The 23,442-nt window shown below is 39.1% G+C and overlaps 3 protein-coding genes across 3 annotated transcripts; 2 read left to right on the plus strand and 1 right to left on the minus strand.

The window, feature by feature from the left end:
- Positions 1–1,912: 1,912 nt before the first annotated feature.
- gla (galactosidase, alpha) lies at positions 1,913–7,761 on the plus strand (the record flags this gene model as incomplete). Its single annotated transcript, XM_083891401.1, has 7 exons — positions 1,913–2,076; positions 4,628–4,802; positions 5,570–5,744; positions 6,155–6,246; positions 6,399–6,560; positions 6,856–7,053; positions 7,432–7,761. 7 exons carry the CDS (start codon positions 1,913–1,915, stop codon positions 7,759–7,761), a joined length of 1,296 nt encoding a protein of 431 aa, XP_083747527.1.
- Positions 7,762–8,176: 415 nt separating this feature from the next.
- On the minus strand, positions 8,177–9,921 carry rpl36a (ribosomal protein L36A). Its single transcript, XM_083891601.1, has 5 exons — positions 9,837–9,921; positions 9,073–9,178; positions 8,921–8,988; positions 8,706–8,828; positions 8,177–8,256 (listed from the first exon to the last, which is right to left on the minus strand). Exons 1-5 carry the CDS (start codon positions 9,837–9,839, stop codon positions 8,236–8,238), a joined length of 321 nt encoding a protein of 106 aa, XP_083747727.1. The 5' UTR covers positions 9,840–9,921; the 3' UTR covers positions 8,177–8,235.
- Positions 9,922–14,736: 4,815 nt separating this feature from the next.
- Positions 14,737–22,480, plus strand: btk (Bruton agammaglobulinemia tyrosine kinase; the record flags this gene model as incomplete). The annotated part of the gene is made up of 17 exons (XM_083890924.1): positions 14,737–14,877; positions 14,956–15,060; positions 15,703–15,784; positions 16,486–16,611; positions 16,697–16,761; positions 16,832–17,019; positions 17,362–17,424; positions 17,581–17,635; positions 17,730–17,809; positions 18,056–18,183; positions 19,449–19,520; positions 19,621–19,792; positions 20,330–20,546; positions 20,635–20,699; positions 20,969–21,087; positions 21,589–21,746; positions 22,384–22,480. 17 exons carry the CDS (start codon positions 14,737–14,739, stop codon positions 22,453–22,455), a joined length of 1,908 nt encoding a protein of 635 aa, XP_083747050.1. The 3' UTR covers positions 22,456–22,480.
- Between the last annotated feature and the right edge of the window lie 962 nt (positions 22,481–23,442).

Consider the following 23,442-nt stretch of genomic DNA (forward strand, 5'->3'; position numbering starts at 1 on the left):
GGCGCCGCCGCACATAAACACACACGCTGCTCTTTTATGCAGACAAACAACAACAAGAGACTCCAATCGTGAGGAAAGATTCCCCTTTTACAAAGAAAAAACAAAAAACTGGTATAATCGCATGATCTGGATTGGTCCATCCATCAGCACGGGAGGGGTGAATCAAATTGAAATCTGACATTTAGAGCCTCGACGCCATTGTTTACTGGTACCGATATGAGCCGTAACAAGTGATAAATTGTTTGCATCACCTGTCCCTGGGTGAAGCCTCTGATAATATTAAGGGTTGAAATAGGCACCCTTGACATTTTGCTGAAAGGTCAGGTTTTGTATTTATAAATGCTTCCTTTTTGCATACACGCTAGCCTTTGGACATGCATGGAATAGGGATAGAGGGACAAATTGGACATGTCTCAGTACCAATGTATTTCACTGAAACTGACTGTACAGTAAAAATGTTTGATTTATTGTCCACAACTTATGGAAAATTGTGCTTTTATTGCATCTCAAAGTTGACAATTTGTCACATGCTAATGTGGGACTTTTAATTTGAAATGCATCTAAAACTGAACAGTAAAGTGTCTGTTTTCAGGTATGATAACAGTCATAGATGTCAACTTGAACACAACCTAGTCAGTCGAAAGTTGAATTTGTATTGCATCTCAAATTTGACAATTTATTTTATTAAAAGGTGTCAATGTGGGACTTTTAACTTGAAATTCTAAAACTGAACAGTAAAAAGATGTCTGATTTACAGTAAGCTTGTCATCATAGATACCCTGAACACAACTTTATTCAGTACTTATTTTTTCTTATTTTTCATTGCTCAAATTTGACCATTTTTGTTTAGACTAAAAAGTTTTTGGTTATTTAAAGCACAGTGCTTTTGTGTCTCCGCTGTGCAAACTTTTAAAGAAGCTGATCTGATGAGCAAATAAACACATCGGCCTCCAACAGAAGAGCAAAGTGTTAAACAAACACAAAACTCATCAGTCTCCCTGTGTGAGAGAACATCTCTGACGGTTTCATGAGGAAAAAACACATCCAGGATTTATTTGATTGTGTGGCAGGGTGTCTATTTACAGCTAAATTAAGACAACTATAATTAATTTAATGTCTGCTGCACCAAACAAATCATCAATTTGAAGCTAATAAACAGTTTGTTATGGACATAGTCAGAGACAGTGGGGGTGTGTTTGATTCTTGATTAGTCAGCTTCCTGGGGGAACACTGGAGTAATATCTGCTATTTCATTCATATAAACAATACAACATATATATTCTATCCATAGTTTTTCACTTGTTAGTGAATAATTCAGTAGTCAAATCCATAATAGGAGCTGTAGGAGTAATACATAATAAGTATACTAACAATGAAGACACTCCATTATATATGAATATAGTTGTGATTTCTCCAGGTGTTTTATTACCACAAGCAGAACTTTGTGTTTTATTTGCTTTTTAAATGTTATTTTCCTTTTATTTTGAAGCACTTTGAGCTGCAATCCTTGTATGAAATGTGCAATACAACAGATCACAAATGATCATATATGTACTATAACTCTGTATTTATCTGTAAAATAAGCTGGTTAAATAAACAAATCACGTGACAAACGTGGAGTCATGTCACCTGACTCTCCCTGTCATGTTGTTCACCTGACGCACTCTGCCGCTTCCTTTGTTTTTGTCTCAAAGGAATCCTGGTGCAACGCCATTGGACAGCGCCAGGCGCATTGTGCGTTCATTGGCTCAGAGACACGTCAATCATCCAAAGAGGGCGGTCCGAACACGGTGCGCACGAGGAAATAGATTTTAAAAACACGGAAGGAACTACGACCACCACCACCGCCACCACCACGGTCCCGTCGTCTACTTTTAACTGTTTACATGTGAAACGTCGAGTCAGTACAAACATGTGCAGCGTCATGTTTCTCACGGGACTTGTGCTTTTAACGAGTTTTGCCGTTGTCGACGCTTTAGACAATGGTTTGGCGCTGAAGCCCACTATGGGCTGGCTTCACTGGGAGAGGTTCATGTGTAATGTCGACTGTGACAAGGATCCTGGCAACTGCATCAGGTAAGAGATGTGAGGTCAAATACGTCATAATGTGTTCACCTTCTTTTCCTACTGTAAATAGTGTAATTTAGTGCATTTCATACACACACAATAAGCTTTTACTTATAGTTTCAAATCATTCACATGTATTCCAGTGTCCTGTGGTAAGCCAATAGGGATGTGAATATCTGGGTGGCTCACGATTCGATTCCGATTCTTAGAGTCACGATTCGATTCATACAATTCTCGATTCAAACGATTCTCGATTCAAAAATTTACACAATGCATAGTGTGTTAAAGGGGCAATATGTAGTATTTATGGGTTTATATTACCCAAAATCCACTTTTGTATACATATTATGTGCTCCTGCATTGTCTAGTCGCTGTATAATATTCTTTGTTTCATTTTCGTAGTGTTTCAAAAAGTCATTTAAAATAACATGGTCGCGGGCCGCGGTCGCATAGCCACTGTTAGCAGCAAGACGCCATGTTTCTACCGGAGCCTGTAAGGACAAACGCGAGAGAACAAATCAAGCGTCTCTTTACTTGTAGCAGAAGTCCCGCCTCCTCTCTCTCCGCTTCGTCTGCTACGGCCGCGGTAGCTCGCCCTCTCCCTCGCCTCACGAACCTCATCTGCTGACACGGAGAAAGACGACGAGGACGACATTTGACCAGCTGCGGATACCGTAGCGCTCAGGGAAGGGAGGGGGTGAGCAGAGCAGCAGGTCTTTGTTGTAAATTTCAGCCTCTCCTCTAGATGGCACTATAAACTACTTACTTCCCCTTTAAGGCAAATTATGGCATCAAAACAATACAGTTTGTATAAGATAATGTGATAATGTGATCACACGAAGGCAAACTTTAAGACAAAAGTTGACATTTTATTCATTCAAAACAAATATAAACGTACTTACTATACAAAAAAAAAACATGTATTTAAATAAAAGCTTAGGCAAGCTGCCTTTTTCTCCCAGAAGTTACAAAAACAAACTGTACACAAATAACACAAACTGGTGTTTTGTGTGGTTTTTCAAAATAGAAACCTAAAAAACAATTTTTGAATCGATTTAGAATCGTGGATGATTAGAATCATGATTCCTATGTGAATCGATTTTTTCCCCCCACCCCTATAACCCAATATTACATTTAATGGCCAGTCTGGATATGTATAACATGCAGGGCTTGGCAATAATTCAACAGTATATTTTGTGATGTTATTGTTTCTCCACAAAATGTTTCAATGTTTGTTTTATTTCTGTCCATAAATTAGGTTAAAACCTAATTTAAAACCACTTAAATATCGCTTTATTCTCCCAATTGTTCACAATCCTGCACCTGCTATTCCATTTAGAGAATGACAGTGCTAGAATAAAGAGGACATCCTTTAGAGGTGATTGGGTACACAGAGTTCAGAAAGAACCCATTTGCTGAGTCACCGTTCACAATTCAAGTAATGAGGAAGTAAAATGACATTACCCTTGACAGAACTAGATTGTACTGTATTTAACACATAGTGTAACACATAACACTAGTTTGACATACCAAATTTGATATACATTTTCAGTCTGATTTGCCATAATTCCATCTCAAGATGTCCTCAGTTGTCCTGGAATTATGAATAGACGGAATATCCAATCCCGATGATGGAAATTCACCACAAACAACTCATTTATAGAGAGTAATTTAAGACTGAGCGTTTCTGACCTTGATCTATGTCATTATCTTTTCATTATTATTGAACTATGAGATATTTCAAAGAACAAGTCAGAGAACCGGTATGATCGCAAAGCACGTGATTGTTAGAGTCAGGTGATAGATATTTACATGTATGTGTTCCTTGGTTCAAGGCATTGAAAGATCAGGTGGTAGACTCAAGGAACAAAGTAACAAACAACTCTTTTCACTTGTGAATCGAAATTCTGACAATTTTCCAATTCATTATTTTGGTCTATAAAAGATCCAGCATCTCTTTGTAGCAATTTTATTCAGTATTTGCCGTAAAGCAAAGGCGACATTTTCAACGTTTTTGTTTGAGTAACTGCCGAAACTATTCAATCTACTTTTGAGTAATACAATACAGATGACCCACGATCATGAAAATATTGCACATTATTCTGTGCGACTTGACTCAACTCAATTTTCACCTGACAGGAATTTTAGGTCTTATTTAATTTAGTGACTGATTAAAACGGTAGCAGCTGTAAAAATGCCCATCATTTATTTCTTTTATTTTATCATCTATGACCAGAAAAAGCAGCCAATCTCAAATTTGACAAGCGAAATCAAACACAATTTTAAATTTTTTGTGCACCCCCTTGTGGCGATTCAGTATATTTTTATTTCCTGTTTGGCATCAGTAGAGAATCCGGAGTGTCAATATTGATGTTGTTTTTTCAGCACATATACAGTCTATGACACAAACCCCAGCAAAACTGGCTTTCATTCCTTAATACATTCAGTCAGGATATGTTGTTCTTCCTGTATGTGTTTGTACGTTGCTGCTGAGCTTGACACTGCTCGCCCTCGCCCTGATACTTTGAGCTCAGCCTGTCTCCTCTTGTTGTCCTGGCAGCGAGCGTCTGTACATGCAGATGGCAGACGTGATGGCGAAGGAGGGCTGGAAAGAGGCCGGTTATGAATACGTCTGCATCGATGACTGCTGGCCCTCACATCAACGCGATGCCCAGGGCCGCCTTCAGGCAGACCCCAAAAGATTCCCCGCGGGCATCAAGAAACTGGCTTACTACGTGAGTGACAGGTGTGAAAGAGAAGAGGCACAGAGTCTCTGAGAGTGAATGTTGTATTAATGCCGTGGATCCTCCATAGACATGAAAGACAGAGAGAGGGTTCAGAGAGATGTGAGAAATACCTGGTTTTTCAAACATCCGTATGAACTAAGTAACAGTATGTGTTACTGCGGTCTGGGCTGTGAAAAATATTCAGTGATATATAAAATTTGCCACATATTCCCAGAGATGTGATCCCACAGGGTTCGTTGTTAAAAGAATCAGTGCTACTATGCAGCCTGTGAGGTTTTGGAAATCTTTGACAAACGAGAACTTTGGCAAGATCTGGTTTTAAAAAGCCGGAGAAGCAAATGTAATTACACAGTCAGAATATGTATTCATTACATTTCGAGCCAAGGCCTTCTGCAATTATTTACATAACCAAACTCTGGAGTCAGATTCCATACGGATAGAAATTCACAACCAGGGGCTGAGTGAGAGAAACTGAGACTTTGTGAAGTTGTGTCAGGTCAGAGTTTGCTGTCCTTCACGCTTTCTGCTACAGACAACAACATACATTATAGATCACTTTGACGGGGCGGATGGTTACATAAGCAACTAAAAGTTCCATTCAACTGGAAGGGATATATTTAGGTCCACTCGGGCAGAGCTGTGTCCTGTAATATAAGCATTTTTTTAGCTGTGCAACATCACCACCTGCTGGTAAATACCTGTAACCTGACAGGTTAAAACAAAATCAATTAAATCTGTCACATTTCTGCTTTAAGGTTCATTCCAAGGGTCTGAAGCTGGGGATCTATGCAGATATTGGGAAATACACATGTGCAGGATACCCCGGCAGCCTGGGTTACTACCAGACAGACGCTCAGACTTTTGCGGACTGGGGTGTGGATCTGCTCAAATTTGACGGCTGCAACATGGACCGGGCCTTGGTGGGAGAAGGTGAGCTTGAATTATGATTCACAGATGAGCTGTCGGTTAGATCCTGATCAACAACATGACCGTTATATCCAAATTATACAGATTAAAACAGGACTCTTTGGGCTCAGTCCACATGTTGTGTGACTCCATGTTCATGTTTGGCACTGATAGTTTTGACTTTTTATTTATGTTTGAGGTTCCTGTCATGGTGCAGAATGATTTTTGACCAGTCAGTTGCCATCTTCATCACATGTGATAGATAAAAATCCCCTCCTCTTAAGAAAAGTAAACCAAGAAACATATTTTCACTATAGAGCTTTTAATTACATGTTCATTGTGTGGTTCCTCGTTCATTCAGAACCTTAATGTACTCATTTAACATGGTGTTATTTGCTGTTTAATCTAACTTCATTTAATTTATTCTGGTCAAGCCTACATAAACATGTCAAAAGCACTGAACACGACCGGGAGAAGTATCCTGTACTCCTGCGAGTGGCCTTTATACGAATGGCCTTTACGACAGGTGAGAACGATTCTTTATGTACATTATTCATTCTTGCTTTGTCTTCTGGTTCACATAACATTGAAAATAAAAGCATGAATGATGGACCGCATGATGAGATCATATGTCACACGTTCCACGACATAAAAGAGCGTCTACATCTGTGCCTCCAGCCAAACTACACAGCCATTCGTGAGACATGTAACCACTGGCGCAACTTCCAAGATGTGTACGACTCATGGAGCTCCATCAAAACCATCTTGGACTGGACTGTTTCTCGTCAAGACGTCATTGTCCCTGCAGCTGGACCTGGGGGCTGGAATGACCCTGATATGGTAGTGTGCTTGACTAAAACTCATATACGAATACCCTACCCTTCTTAGCCTCAAACTAATCTTACAGCCATTAGTCTTCACGTACTGAACCTATTATACTTTTGACATCAATACAGCGCTGGTTTGTTTCTTAACTAGAAGTAAAGTGACATTTTGGGAAACTTATTTACGCTACTCATGAGGGACAACAACTTGATATCCGAGTATGACATTCCCTTTGGTGTACTGTGTACTCTCAGAAAAGCTCTATCATCCTGTTGCTTAGCACTTTTATGATACCGGCTCATCCCTCTAGCTGGTCATTGGGAACTTCGGCCTGAGTCACGCCCAGCAGGAGTCTCAGATGGCATTATGGGCCATAATGGCAGCGCCTCTGCTCATGTCTAATGACCTGAGGGACATCTGTCCACGCTCCAAGGAACTGCTGCAGAACAGACGCATCATTGACATCAGCCAGGATTCACTGGGGAAGCAGGGATACCGCACTGCTAAGGTGAGTGTGAGCTGGAGGAAAAGACACAAGTCGCGCTGTGGGTTTTTTAGGCTAAATGGGTTGGGGAAATTTTCAAATAGTTTTTAATTAGAGACAATGCAATCATGAAATTTGATTTGGGATTTCATCCAGGCTTCGTTCAATATTTACTGTGTGATACAGCTAGTGATGGAGCATTAACATGACCCCATCAAATTTACTTCAATGATAACCGACAGCTTTTGTAGTGTTTTAAATGTACACATTAAAATAATACATGCCAACTGAACACCCCAACATGGTCTGATAGTCTTTCAACCATTAGACCAAAGATTCCATTGTATTGGCTCAGTGTATCTCTTTTAAGAGTCCTTACAATTTATAAAACTTATTCAACAGATGGATGGTTTTGAAGTGTGGGAGAGGCCTCTGTCTCAGAGCCGGCTGGCCATCGCTGTCATGAACAGACAGGAGATCGGTGGTCCTCGACGGTTCACCATCAGAGCTGCTCCTGGTTGGAAGATTTGTTACCAAAAGTGTAACGTCACACAGATCCTTCCTCGGTACAAGGAGATGGGCATACAGGCTCCCGATAGCGACATTGTGGTAACAGTCAACCCTTCAGGCACTGCACTAATCACCCTCACTCCCATCAGCAGTGGCTTTGAGAGGATGCACAAGGTGATGTGGCAGGACATCTCCAAAGACAAGCCCAACACCATTTTATAGACATCTGGTGGATTTACACTTAAAGCATTTACATTTTTTGATTTCTTTTATAACGGATTACATAAAATGGGAAAATGGTTAGTGTGTGGCTTGCTTGAATGACCTGAATCATGCAGACTGAGCTATCAACTTAAAATGTATTGAGGGTTGAGTATGTGGGAATGTATCAATTTGTGGGATATAACCTAAATCAGATCACCTTAAGCAGTTATTAGGTTGGATCCTCTGTCAAATATACTACTATTCTGTAGTAGCAGCACACAAAAGGACAAACTTGAATTAATTGGACCACTTTGTTTTCTGACATACTTGAGTTTGTGATACTGATTGGCAATAAATCCTGCACTTTAAAGATGAGGCTTGAGTGTTGTATACTTAGTCATGGTGAAAATAATTTTATCCAACAACTTAAGACTTTGTTTTAATACATTTATTGAAAATCGTGACAACTGATCCAGATGACAGGACCACAGTTTAGAACTGGATGACCTGGCCCTGTAAAAGAACACAAAATACATTGTTAAGGGAAGTTACAACATGATATCCAAACGTCCGTCAACACAGTGATTGCCGTTAGAAATTCCTGTAATATTGTGAAGTGAAAGAATTGTATGAAAATGTTCCAATCCATCCAAAAACAGCCATAGTAACATATAGCATTGACAACTGAAGTTTGAGTGCGTCAGTGTAGTGGCTATTGATGCAAATGCCCTACCAAGCATTAAAAATGCAATTTTTGGAACTTTTCACACTGCTGAAGGCAGCCATCTTGAGTTTTGTGTGCGGTTTAATTTAAGGAGATACAATAATGCCCATCTGATACATTTTGTTAATGTGAATTTAGAACAAGTCACATTTACTTATGTCAAATAGCATGACTGAAATAGGACAACGCAATCCAGTGCAAGTTTTAGTATGAAACAAATGGTAACGATGAAACTTGCCTTTCTCTTCTTGTCACCACCCAACTCGAAGTGCTTGCATCTCTTGATGGCCAGCATTCTCTTGGATCTGCAGTTGGGCTCTACGCACTCAAGCCTCAACACGATTTTCTTTGTAGTCTTAGCCTGTTGTGGAAAGCAAACACAAATATTTAAACCAACAATTCCCCTATTACTTCAGGTCAGGCCAAACTGAACAAAAGCTACACTTATCTTACCTTTTTGCGGAAAATTGGCTTGGTCTGGCCACCGTAACCACTCTGCTTTCTGTCGTATCTCCTCTTACCTACAAAAATAAAACATTTACACGTTAGCAGACTGTTATTTTCACATATAGAAAGCAGAACCACTCAGACAACAGGCTGTTTACCCTGAGCGTAGAGGGAGTCCTTTCCCTTCTTGTACTGGGTAACTTTGTGGGGCTGGTGCTTTTTGCACTTCTTGCAGTACGTCCTGCGGGTCTTCGGGACGTTCACCTGAACAATAGAGAATAAAGCATGCGTTTATAATTGGGAACAATGTTCCTGAGAAAACACATGACGTTCGCCCGGATGCGGAATCATCAGCCACTAGCATTAGCCTGATTAGCAATTGTGGCGAGCGACTACTATGGTTGAACACAAATGGTGCTAACTTAGTAACACTAAAGCTACCGGTGTTAAAATAGATGTGTCAAAATTCCAAATAATAATGGGAAAGCTGCGTGTCATTTTCACTGTAAAATTCCCGTATAACACACGCGCAGCTCATTTAAGCTAACAGGCTAACGCTATCATTAAGTTGATTCAGGAATGCCAGTGCCTATATATGTCGAATAACAGTGCAAACGTATATAGAAACAATATATGGTCCACTAGTGTGTTTAATGTGTCGTTAGTATCTAAACGTTCTGTAAAGAAAATGCCGGTTCCTGGTTAGACTCGACTATGCAGCGACATTTCTCCACCAAACACATCAGGCATCGTTGTTGACTTGTAAACAGCGTAAAATACCCATAACGTGGATAATACAAACATCGACATGTGTGTTTAAACATTTAGAACATATGTGGATTTACTGTGTGGAAAAACAGCTTCTTAATCGTAAAGATTGACATAGATTCAGTAAAAGTGTAGACGTGCAGTAAATTCGTACCATGGCGGCGGCCCCGATGCAGAGGAAAAGAGAGAGTCGTGAACCGGAAGCACCTTTTAAATCGCCTTCGGCTGCAAACCGACTCGTTCCCTCGCGTCTGCCCCCTAGCGACGAAAAGAAGAACATTAGAAAAATATCAAAATAAAATGAACCGTATATTTAGTATTTATCGAATTAATTTCGCAACTTTACGATTACGGCGAATGTAATTCTTTTGAACCACGTTTATTCATTTAAATCATCAAATTAGCTGTAAGACTGAATCTTAAATTGCACTCAAAAACACTAATTGTTGTTTTTTTTTGTTTAAAAAGTCTGAATCCCTACTGGATCACCACTAAAACCTGCTATTTTCTGATAGTCCATAATATTCGTCCATATTTAGGCCAAGGAACAAAAATATTGCTGCATGGTGGGGGTTAAAATATAAAGTAAGAGCCTATTATCTGAATATGGTCCATGGTGTGTGTGTTGTAGTCCTCTTCCACTCCCCACCACAACTGTCCAGAGAGCTGATATGAAAATGAGCAGGAAGAAAAAGGGGAAGTATGCAGAGTCGATTCCTCTCTGTGGGTGAGTTCAAGCTTCTTGCATCACAGACAAACACAGTTAATGGAAGACGAGCGAGTGAGTTAAGGGTTTTCTGCCATCGCTTCATCTGCACTCGTCCGTCAGCTTCACTTCATTCTCTGGGTAAGTGACATATGGTTCTCTGAATATTTAGTATTCAGAGAACCATATTGTTTTATATTGAACATTATTTTGTATGGGGACAAAAATAGTGGGGAGTATTTTTTTTTCTTTGCAGATTTGTGCTGCACAGAAAGCCACCACCCAGTATTCACTTTGAATGTAAATGTGTCCTTACCACAAGCGTACAGATGCATAATAATAGTGACAGCATTCTCTGTTAAAAACTGTGTCTGAACTCTGCATTACTTTTTTTCTCACACTCACTCCAGACACTGACACATTCTGCTTATCTGTCAGGAAACAAGAGCATCCTATAACCAATTTCTCTTGAAGCAGACTCCTTTGTGACATGTTTGTGTTTCCTTGTACATACACAGCAGATATCATCAAACAACATATTTGTATTACTGGCACAGTCAACTATATGAGGATACTTTTGAGTTGCTTGAGGTCTCAAACTCGAGGCCTGTGGGCCACGTGCGGCCCCCCAATCAATTTGATGCGGCCCTGCCACTTAATATCAAGTTATGAGTTCATTTCGCATCATAAAGATGTTTATATTGTGAACTTTTTATCGTTACATATCAAAACAAACCCTTTTATTTTGAAATGATGTGAAATAGGCTCAATACACACCTTTTTAATTTGGCTTTTTAGCTAATATCCCCTGTTTATTTTCTCTTTTTACATTTTCTATGCTATTGTTTTCTGCATATTTCTACTTTTAACTACTGCCTTGTGTCTAAGTTACTTATTTATCCGTTTAGTTAATCATTCATTCATTTAGTTATTTATTTTTAATACACATTTACTATTTTACTTTATTCTATTATAGATTAGCTTGTATTGCAGCATCTTATGTCACTTATTTTAGCTTAGTTTTTAGTTTTTAACTCCAGTGTGTCCTCAGCGTGAGGGTGGGAGTGATTCTGTTTTTATTATGTGAAGCACTTTGTGCTACATTTGTATTGGACGAAAAGTTTGATTCATTAATTGATTGATTGATTGATTGATTGATTGACAAATACTATTATTTATTTCCCCAATCTGGCCCCCACCCTGTAAATCTCACTTTTACTCCTTGGCTTTTAACCCAGATTGAGAACTGTGTGGCCTCTGGCTGTTTGTATTAGTCAGCACCTTGGTAACCATGTTTTTTTCTTCTTTTTTTAATGTGCTATATACATATATATAAATAAAGTGGACATGATTGGATGTCGTCGTGCTGCGCTGAAGTAAAGGGAATTTCTGCAGAATCTAAAAAAAGGGACTTGCAAATATAGGGAAACACCACAGCACAGGGCCGCGTTACAAACACAGCCTATCGTCCGTAGGATAATGAAAATGCGAGGTCGAAGTGAACTGGGTTTTTCTTCTTTCTCCCCCTCTTCACGTTGCAGTTCAACACTGATGCAACTTCCCTATCAGTTTGTCTGTGTCAGCCACCGTGAGTCAACTCCCTCCAAAAAAGACAAACGGGTGCCTGCCGTGATAGAGTGAAATTCTGGACAAACATATGGCACCAAGCGATCGAGCGATAAAGACAACAGTGGGAGAACAGTGAATATTAAACCCCACGGTGTGAAGAAACCACCGGGTTGCGACAAATGAGGAATGAGTAAACAATTCATTTCACAGAATAGGGAACACGGCTGTGTGTTTTAGCGATGGCACAAACTAAACCTCGTGTATAGGTGTAAGAATCACTGTGGTTGGAGAGTCGTCACAGCTCCTGGTTAGCAGGGAGTGACAGAAGCCTGTCATTTAGAAGTGACAGAAGGAAGTGCTCAAAGTGCTGAAAATAGGCCGAGGTGAAACGCAAACACATCAGTCAGAGATCAACGCGCTGCACTGCACTGCACTCACTGACTGTGAGCATTCAGCTGTGTGATAACGGTGAGTTTCCGTGTCTGTTTGAGCTGGTAACGCGGCGGTGCCACGACTTACTTCCTTTAGAGTGACTTTGCTGTGTTTTAGAAGAGTCTGTGTCTCCAGAGCGCAGAGAAAGATGGGTTACACGTTCCATTACAGTGCTGTGATAATTTTGTGTAATAATTTCATAATAGGGAAGTTATTGTGGGTGTCGGATAGATAGATAGATATACTCGGTGCGTCGAGGCCTCCTGCTTGACCATGGGTGTGATTCCACCCCTGGTCACTTTCTGGTGTGAGCCGATCTAAATGAGACATTACACAAAAGAAAATGACATTTATGTCTGATAGTTTACCTAATTACACCAGGGAATTAATATAGTATTCTAATAATATTAAGATAATACCATCATATTTCTATAGCACCAAGTAATCACCAAGTAATCGGCTGTGTACAAATACTTTGTTACTGTACTGAAGTACAAACATCTGTACTTTACTTTGTTATATTTCTAGCAACTTTTACTCCAACTTACTTGTAACTAGGTAATTAAATCAGAAGAAGAAGAGTTGGAGCTGCTTTACACTACAGTTTTGTCATTCACCCATTCAACATAGGGTTAAGTGTGTCGCTCAAGGACACGTATAGACAAGCAGAGACAGGAATTGAACCCACAACCTTCCAATAGAAGAACAGCTCGTCCTACCACTGAGCTGCCATGGCAACTCCTCACTTTTTTAATACTTACATGTACTTCTAACACTTAAAGACATTTTATATCAGAAAACTAGTTTTGATACTTAACCCTTTATGGTACGAAGCGAGAAAAAAGCAAAGGAAAAATTATTTCTTAGAATTTTTTATTATTTTATTTTATTTACTCATGATAACAGTAATGGCAATCAATATATATATATATATTATTTTTAAATTAGACCCTACAGTATTTTAGATACAGGCCTCTACCAAACGGTTGAGATGTCTGTTCATAATAAACCTGTTTTGAATAATTAATAAAGTACAACATTCAGAACAAGTCACATTAATTTAGTGTTAGTGAGTCAGCTTGATGCATTTTTCAATGAGATATAGTGACTTAAAGTGTGGTCGACCAAATGGTTGAGTAGTACCTTAAAGTACAGTAAATGTTGTATACTTAAAGACTAAGTAATATTATGCAAAGTGACTTAAACTTCTACCAAAGTCATTTTCTGGTAAGATATACCTTTATATACCTTATACCTTTGGTAATAGCTCAGAAATGAACAGATTATAGCCTATAATAATTCTCACTACACTACCAAGTTATTACCTGGATAATATTGGAAATATCATAGTATTACTGTAATATTTTTTCTGTATTACAAGACGATTACATCATTATTACCAAGCTGAAATTGTGCTCTTTTTTCCCTGGTACTGTTCTTTCCGCGCTGCCACATCATTCTAAAATAAATTATTTAAAATAAAATATATTTAAAATAAAAGGTAAAATAATATATATATTTATTGGAGTATGCCATATACAGTCACATTATCTGTTCCCCTGTTTCACTACATTCTCGTCAACTGACATCATTATCCACAGAAGCCTTGTCTCGTATTTACCACACGGTGGTGGTTTCCACAGCCTACACACAAGATAAGACGCATGTTTATCTTATAATTCAGGTTAAAATGTCACCGTGTGAGAGATAATATTCTGTGTGTGGTAGCGAAAGGAAGCCATGTGATGTGATGGTGATATAACTGGGTCATTTTAAGAGTTTATATTTAATGTAACTGGAATAGCGGCCCCATATATAAGAATCATGCCAACCCAGTATATAAGGAAAACATGTGCAGACTTTAGGGATTTGACCAGACACTTCTGTCCACGTTTGTCTTTCACAACTTCCCAGGAAGCAAAACTTGAACACTTGAGTCACCAAGAAAATGAGCAGAACATTTAGCTGAGAGAAAGAAAATGAGCCACTTGGGAAACGTTTTGAAACAGGAGGATGTTACTGGCATAAAAATGTGAGTTCTCACTGTTCTCCGAGCTTATGCAAACAATATCTGATCACGTGCCGATATCTGTAGTCTCACCTCTGCAGAGGGTAGGCATTAACTTAACTCTGCTTAAATACCTACTAGGAAATTAATAATTAAGCGTGTGGTGCAGCACAGCTCAATGCTGCCCTGTGTCCCACACTTCATCAACAGGAGGGGATTTATCTGAGATCATGTGCAAATGTTGATCTTCCGCAAAGACAAGAGTCCGTATTGTGCTACTTTTTGCTCCCCCAGACGGATTCCTTGTTCCTCGTTCCTCGTTCCAGTTGTGACTGAACGATGTCAGACGTCGTCCTGGAAGAGAGCTTCATCAAACGATCCCAGCAGAAGAAGAAGACGTCCCCGTTGAACTACAAGGAGCGGTGGTTCATTCTCACCCAGGAGAAAATCTCCTATTATGATTTTGATCCCGACAAAGGGGTATGTGTGCGTACGCGGAAGTGCGACGAATTCCTTGATTTGAGCGACAAACTGACTGTTTCCTCATCTGTTAAGCAGAAGCGAAAAGGCTTGAGAGGATCTGTTGACCTTGAGAAAGTCAAGTGTGTGGAAACGGTCCAGCCAGAGCCCAACGGTCCACCCGAGCGCATCTATGCTTTCCAGGTAGATGTTTCTATGAATGCACGTCAGAAGTCGTGACAAACACAGACAGATCTGCGCCGCACTGATGTTAATTTTTAAACACGAATCAACAATCACACACGATCAATGAACCGGCATTGATATTCCATATTTGACACTTTTACATCTCCAGTCAACCGCGACTCAAAAGCTTTTTTTTGTGAAAATCTGTTGTTAAGAAGTGAAACCTCCTCTCATACTCAAATGAACCAGGGACTTTCAGAAAATACAGGTGTTTCATCACAAGGCAAGGTGTGAATCTGGTATTAGGCCATCAAACAGAAACAGAAAGTGTGGTTTTCTGTTTTATGTATATACATATATATACACATACATATATGTAAATGTATATGTATATACATATCCACAGGGTTTTGTTTTGTCCAACTGGGTTTTGCTATAATAACAGATATTTACGTAAAACGAGAGTGTAAAAAAAGAGAAGAAGAAGAATTATATACAACAGCAGCTGCAACATGAGTTCAAAAATAAGTGAATTAAAAATAATAAATAAACTGAGATTTAACCAACTATATATAAGAGTGAATGCTGAAATGTACATCATATGAACAGTCTATACAACACAAACACTAACTTTTCTGTTCTTCTTCCTCGTCCCTGCAGATTGTTTATGATGAAGGACCTTTGTACGTCTTCGCAAAGACCGATGATATTCGAGCTCAGTGGATAAAGAAGCTGAAAGAAAGTAAGAGCCGGCATTTATTTCTTTCTTTGTTTGTTTGTTTGTTTCAAACATGATAATTAAAAAGAAAGACCAGGAAAGAAAAACGTAGAAAAGTGTAATAAATGAATAAAACACATACTCAAACTTTCCTTTAAATCTTTGTGGTGCAGTAAAAGGAGCAGGCAGAAGCATGAACTTTACTTTATCCCACAATCTATGTCATATTTTGAATTAAAGGAAAATAATACTTGCACCCAAACAGGAAGAAGCAATGAAAGGTCCGACCTTCATGTTACCCCTACGACAAAAACGTCTACATCATTTTATTTCCATGCCGTATTTGTTAAGTAAATTATTTCTAAATTTGACGATTGTTCATCACTGAAGTTTTTCCATAAACATACAGTACATGTTCCTCGTGAAAACATATTTGCTTTCCCTCAAGTGGAGCAACCCCTGGACACTGTGTGGCACTTTTTGATAAAGTACTTTGTACATGATTTTGTGCAAATTAAACGTCAAGTAGGTACTATTTTGTAGTGGAAAACCAACCTAAACCGTGCCGTGGCGACCTGAGACCATAGAGGAATAGATTACACGTACAAAGTAGGCTTGTGTTGTGTTGATGTGTCCTCGATCTAATCACCCGATTCCTGTGAAACAGGAGTTGCGTGGCTATGCAAAGTCCTATAAAACACGTCCTTGTGTGTATTTGTGCACAGTGGTTCGCTTCAACAAGGATCTGATGCAAAAATACCACCCTTGCTTCTGGGTTGACGGGGTGTGGCTGTGCTGCCAGCAGGAAGTTAAACAGGCGATGGGTTGCAAAGTGCTGGACGGAAAGAACGGTGGGAACAAGTTCGTGTTTGTTCTAAATATGCAAACACTAAGAATAAAAACCTTTCAATGAAATGTGTCAAAAAACATTTGTAGGTTTTACGTCTAAACCGTCTCGGCTAAGGGGATCCAGGAAACCTCTGCCTCCGACTCCAACAGAGGTACAAACCCCCGTCCAATGACCACCTGCTACAGACATTTTAATCTCTAAATACATGACTGTTGTTTTAGGAGTCTCCAGGCAGGCCGTTACCTCCACAGCCCCCCGAGCCGCCTGCTCCTTCTGCGGGCATGGCGGTCATCGCCCAGTACGCCTACTCGCCCATGACGGAGCAAGACCTGGAGTTAAGGAAGGACGAGGAGTACACCATCCTCGAGAAGTCCGACACAAACTGGTGGAGAGCCCGAGACAAATATGGGTGAGACGAGAAAGATTTCTGTACAACAATGCAGCAAAATGTGTTAAAAGTTTAAAAAATATGAAGTTTAATATGCAGTAAACCCCTGGGTCTGCATCAAAAACAGTGGGGGGAAAGGATTTTAAATAAAAATATCACAAGCATCAGAAAACAAAATTAATATTAGACGTGCAAACCTTAATATGTTACTGTGCAGATGTGTTTTTACTGTTTTTGAACAATTTTGGTCGTATAAGGACAATAAAGATCTTTTCTTTTCTTTCTATGTTTCTTAAAACATAATAAAATGTGTGTATGTAAGTATTTGTCTAAAATAGTATTGTGTGTTGTTTTCTTTTGCAGCAAAGAAGGATACATACCCAGTAATTATGTTGTGGAAGTAGAAAGTGGGCTGGAAAGGTTTGAGTGAGTAACTATTGTGTCTTCCATGTTTGATTTTCTTCCATCTTTGTCAATATTAACTTTATAGATATTTAAGAAAACTAACATTAAAAAAATGTCCCTCATGATTTATCTTTGATTGCTTGAACAAAGAATCATTTTCATGTTTTATTTTCACAGCTGGTATAGCAAGAATATGAACCGTAGCCAGGCAGAAAATCTGTTAAAGACTGAGGTATATTTCATTAACTCATATGTTAATAACTTATTACCTTATTACGTTTATTTAAAAAAAGTATACATATGCTGATGTTTTCTCCCGTTCTCAGAACAAAGATGGAGGCTTCTTGATACGGGATTCAAGCAAAGCCGGGAAATACACTGTGTCATTGTTCAGTAAAGGCTTGGGGTGAGTGATGCACTGCCTGCGCTCACGTGTGTCTAAACAAGAACTGTTAACTGTAATGAAAGCGGAAACTCTTTGCAACAAAGGTGTGGGGGGGGGGGGGATGTAAATGTCCCATGCAAATCTTGGAATAATGTTCCCGCAGATGCTTTCCATTGCAAAACTCCTGACCGAAGCCTGAACTAAAATAACTCATGGATATCACGGAGGATTATCCATGTATTTACCCTGTTTTCTCGCTCTCCTCAGGGAAACTAGTGGAAGCTGCAGGCATTACAACATCTGCACCACGCCGCAGGGTCAGTTCTATCTGGCAGAGAAGCATCTCTTCAACACCATCCCAGAACTCATCAACTACCACCAACACAACTCAGCAGGTTAATGATGCTTAATACAGTGCAATAATACACAACTCCTTATATGGACATCCTGGGGTGTGTGTGTGTGTGTGTGTTTGTTTATAGGTCACATATTCAGGGTTTAAAAAATGTGGGGGGTTTTCCGTCTTCTTATGTGTTGTTGAGTCAAAGTTATTATCACATTTTTAGCGGTGATATAAAGTAGCAATACGTTTCTTTTTGTTCTGAAAAGCGAGCCAAGTGAACTTTGAACTGTGACGTATTTCCGAATTGCACAAATTCAATCCGATTTAAACATTTCGTCATACATTTTGCTCAGGTGTGTTTATATAGTTGGTGATAATAATGTATTTTTTCATCAGATTGCCTAGGTTGTGCTTTAAAAAAGGATATAAAACACTCTATACTGTACATTCTTATACCCTCTGTATACACTGTATGTTTAAACACAGTAATGGACAAAAAACAGCCAAAATGCTCTATTTCTAAGGTTTAATAAATGTATTAGACCTTAGAAATTCTGTAATGGTTAATACACCAGTATGTAGAAGCTCTTAAACCAAAATGTTCAATGCTAAAATATAAGTATTATAGGTATCTAGGTATAGGTATAAGTTTTTTGAAAGATTTCTAACATTATTTGATATTTGTACGACATGAACTTCTACCCTGACCTGACATTAAATATCTAATCAGAAAATCACATTGCATTTAGGCCGTTGGTGCCAGATGGGCTGGTGAGTAATTCAGATCCCTCTGATCGACTGCGATTTTCACAAACAATCTCTGGGGGTTTTACAGAGAACACACTGAAAAAAAAAAAAAGAGAGAGAGGAAATATCTAGCGATCAGGAGTTATCTGTGTGTGAAAAGTGCCATGTTGATGCCAGAGGTCATCGGAGAAACTGATAAAAAAAAACACAGCAACTCATAGTGGAAACTCAAAATAACACATTCTCCATCCAAAGTATGCAGACGACCATCTCTGAACACTTATCATATTTAATATGTACCTAATAAAGTGGCCAGTGAGTGGAGTTAACAACAGATTGTGTCAACAATTTTGGATAAAGTAGGACGCAAAAACAACAAATAAGCCTAGAAAAATGCTCTCTTTCTCATTTAAAAGATTAGATTTTGCTGAGGCAATTTCCTTTCATGAGAATGACTCAGTTTGGAGGAAGGAAACAAACAATATATGAACTGTGAATGGAGATATTAATAGCTGTCCATCACAAAATGTGTCTCGTAATATTGCGTATGTTGTTCGCGGCACTCACTAGGTATGGTGAGCAGGCTGAAATACATCGTATCTGACCATATGAGGCCTCCATCGACGGCCGGGCTTGCCTACGGTGAGTACTGGTTCAGTAATATACTTTTGCTTTTATCATAATTTCCTGGTTTTTTGTGGACGCTGCAGGTATCAAAGTTCTTACTCTTTGCTGCCCGCAGGTATGTGGGAGATCAATCCCCACGACCTGACCTTCATCAGAGAGCTGGGCACGGGTCAGTTTGGAGTGGTCAAGTACGGCAAGTGGCAGGGCAAGCACGACGTGGCCATCAAGATGATAAAAGAGGGCTCCATGTCTGAGGACGACTTCATCGAGGAGGCCAGAACCATGATGTAAGCAAAAAAAAAAAAAAGTCCAGCCAAAATTTTTAGACCAAGCTCTCACAGTCACAAAAAGAGAGATGTCAGAAAAATAAAATGCACTCACTCTTCTACTGCTTTATCCTCCACATGAGGATCACGGGGGGACACTGGTGTCAATCCCAGCTGACATAGGGTGAAAAGTGGGGGACACCCTGGACACCGGTCCATCACAGGGACACATACAGAGACAAACAACCATCCACTCTCACACTCACAATTCGGAGTGTCCAATTTTCCTAATCCCCAAATCTGCATGGGTTATACTGCGAGGGGAAAGCACAGAGAACCCGGAGAACCAACCTAAAATTGAGGAAGCTCAGCCATCACTTATTTGATTATTTAAATCTGTGATTTCCCTTGTGTCAAAATGGCTCCTCTGTTTTTATGTGTATGCCTAAGAGGCGGAATGCTGAAAAAGTCCACAGGTTCTGTAACTTCTCTGAGGAAAACCAACCCGTTATACTTTAAAACGTCCTTCCTTCTTCCTTTTGCCCTAAACTAAACCAGGAAACTCCGCCACGAGAACCTGGTCCAGCTGTACGGCGTCTGCACCAAACAGAGACCCATTTACATCGTGACCGAGTACCTGTCCAACGGCTGCTTGCTGACGTATCTCAGGGAGGGACTGAAGCAGCCGACAGCTGTCCAGCTCCTGGAGATGTGCAAAGACGTCTCTGAGGGCATGGCCTATCTGGAGTCACAGCAGTACCTCCACAGAGACCTGGTGAGATCCTAAATAATGTCCTCCTACGTTACTGCGTCATTCTATGTCAAAATACACTCAGTTTGTTTGTTTGTTTGTTTGCTCTCAGGCTGCCAGGAACTGTTTGGTGGATGGTAATGGTACGATCAAAGTGACTGACTTTGGACTGTCAAGGTAATATACTCCATACGTTGTTGTGTTATTTTAATTACCCGTGTCTTCTCTCATGCCCAGTGTTGTAGTGTAAATACTTAGTTACTATACTTACATCCAACCATACATAAACAGTGCATGCTTTTACTTTTAAGCTTTTAGAGATCAACACGTCCTCTGCACGTTCGCCTTTTCAGCAGTCACACGAGCTGTTTTCACACTGTGGTACTGTTTTTGCACCTTTCGCACTTGTGAGCGGGTAAAGTTATCTCCATCTCCCGCCTCTTTAGATACGTCTTAGATGACGAGTACATGAGCTCGGCGGGTTCCAAGTTCCCCGTTCGCTGGTCACCACCCGAGGTGCTGCTCTACTGCAGGTTCAGCAGCAAGTCTGACATCTGGGCCTACGGTGAGTTAGATGTCCTCATGTGTGGTCAGCTCAAGTACAAAATTCACGTATATGCACTTTACTTATTTATATACGCTAGCTTTTCCAGTCTTGATGAGCTGCTTTACACTATAGTTTTGCCATTCACCCATTCACACATCTTTCATACGCCGCAACATGGGGTTAAGTGTTTTGCTCAAGGACACATAATATGATATGTAATAATATGTCCTTGATGGACTATTAGAGCCAGACTAGCAGAGCCAGGAATTGAACCCACAACCTTCCATCTGAAAGACCACTGAACTACCATGGCTCAATCCTAACTCCTCGCTTTATTTCAATACTTTTACCAAAGACTTAAGTACACATTATCCCAGAAGATTACTTTTGATACTTAAGTACAGTAAATGTCATATACTTTAAGACTTTTACATACTAAGATACTTGTACTTTTACTCTAAGTATCCCGTTAAGGAACTGAACGTGAACGACACATTATCTTTGTGTATAACTGTGTAGGGGTTCTGATGTGGGAGGTGTACACTATGGGCCAGCTCCCGTACGAACGCCTAAACAACACTGAAATCGTGGATCAGTTGTCCCGTGGTCAGCGCCTCTACCGCCCTCAGCTGGCCAACGAGAAGGTTTTCAGCATCATGTCGAGCTGTTGGACTGAGGTGAGTCCATTTTGGATCATTGGATTATTGGTTAACGGAGAACCAAGGTGCCTTTAGTTGAGTATTTCCAAACAATCCTTCCTCTGTTTTACTTTTCCACTTTACTGTTCGTCTGACATAAAGTCTTACAGATTCTTAAAGATTTTAGTAAAAAAGCGACATTGTTATGATCTTAGAATTATATCACGATGTTTCATCATGATTATTGCAAAAAAATCATACTAATTTCACAGCTGTTCAAAATAAAAGTGTTTAGTCTAGACGTGGTCAACATAAAAATAAATATATTGTGCAAAATTAATCAGTTAATGTTATTATGAATAATAATAATAATAATAATAATAATAATAATAATAAAACATGATATTAAGTGAGTTTAAGACGCCTTAGTTTCCCATACTCCCATAGGACTAGAGAAGGACATGGAAATAAAAACAAAAGCACATTAAAGACAACAATTTAGTATTTAAATGTATATAAATATATGAAAAATCGCAAAAGATTAAATAAGTCCTAATAATGATGATGTACAGTACATGTATGTACAATGTATGTAATAATATTTAAAATACCAGCTGCTTAAACAGTAACATAGAGTTATTAAACCTATGTCCACATTTTTTGTTTTGTTTTTCAGAAACCAGATGACAGGCCGACCTTTCAAGAGCTCGCCGCTTCTATCCAGGACTTGCTGTACGAGCTGCAGTAGATCTCACAGTTGTCCACACAGACACACGTCACCATAGAGCAGCACATCTGAAGTAAAACATGTGACTATGTACCACTGATGTCATTTAACTGATAGTTACTGTAGATCAGCATTTAACATGTGTATATTGTCGATGAAGGTAAGTGGATTCAAATGTTGTGTCTGTATTTTCATTGTGGAATTGTGACAAATTGACAATTTTGACGAATGGAAAACGAACGTGTTGCACTATTAAAAGCCAAGTACAGTTGGCTTTGATTGTAAGTGGGAAAAAAACAACATGACTTTATTGTCACAATAACAGTTTTGCAGAGGCTGTGTTTGAAATAGGTTTGTTAAAGTCATATTAGTAAAGTCTGCAGAGGTTATATGAAAGGAAAATAGATTTAATTGAATAAATGACTCTCTTTATTAACCTCTGAAGCAGACTTTTGTAATATAATATCTGAAGACTCTTTTTTGGGGGGGATTCTTGTTATGCAGAATAGATTTTGCTTCCAAGATTATTGTCTGACTTTAAATTTCCACCAGAATACGACTGTAAATGATCTCTCGTAAAAATAAATGTCTTATTGTGTCATCAATAAATGTCTTATTGTGTCAGTTTGTTTAAGGCATAACTTGTTAACTGCATAACTATATTATGTTTTGTATATTATGTAATTAGTGACTCTTAATATCCCTTATTCATTGCTTTTCACAGTTGCATTTCAAAGAAACACAAGGAACAGAATTCAAAGTGACATTGATGAAATAAAGAAAGAATATATTTAATCACTATACTAACTCAAATTTTATAAACAAATTAAATGAACTTAGATGTATATGTATTATGCAGTCAAGTAAATTAATTATAAATAAAATAAATGATTTTTGTTATTATTATTATTATACCACTAAAAGAAAGAAAGAACAGTAAAACTGACTGTAACATGTCTTTTGATGAAGACTTACTTTTGCGTGATGACGTACGTCGTAGGATGAACG

Source organism: Microchirus variegatus, assembly GCF_963457635.1.
Source record: "Microchirus variegatus genome assembly, chromosome: 6".
Lineage (NCBI taxonomy): Eukaryota > Metazoa > Chordata > Actinopteri > Pleuronectiformes > Soleidae > Microchirus > Microchirus variegatus.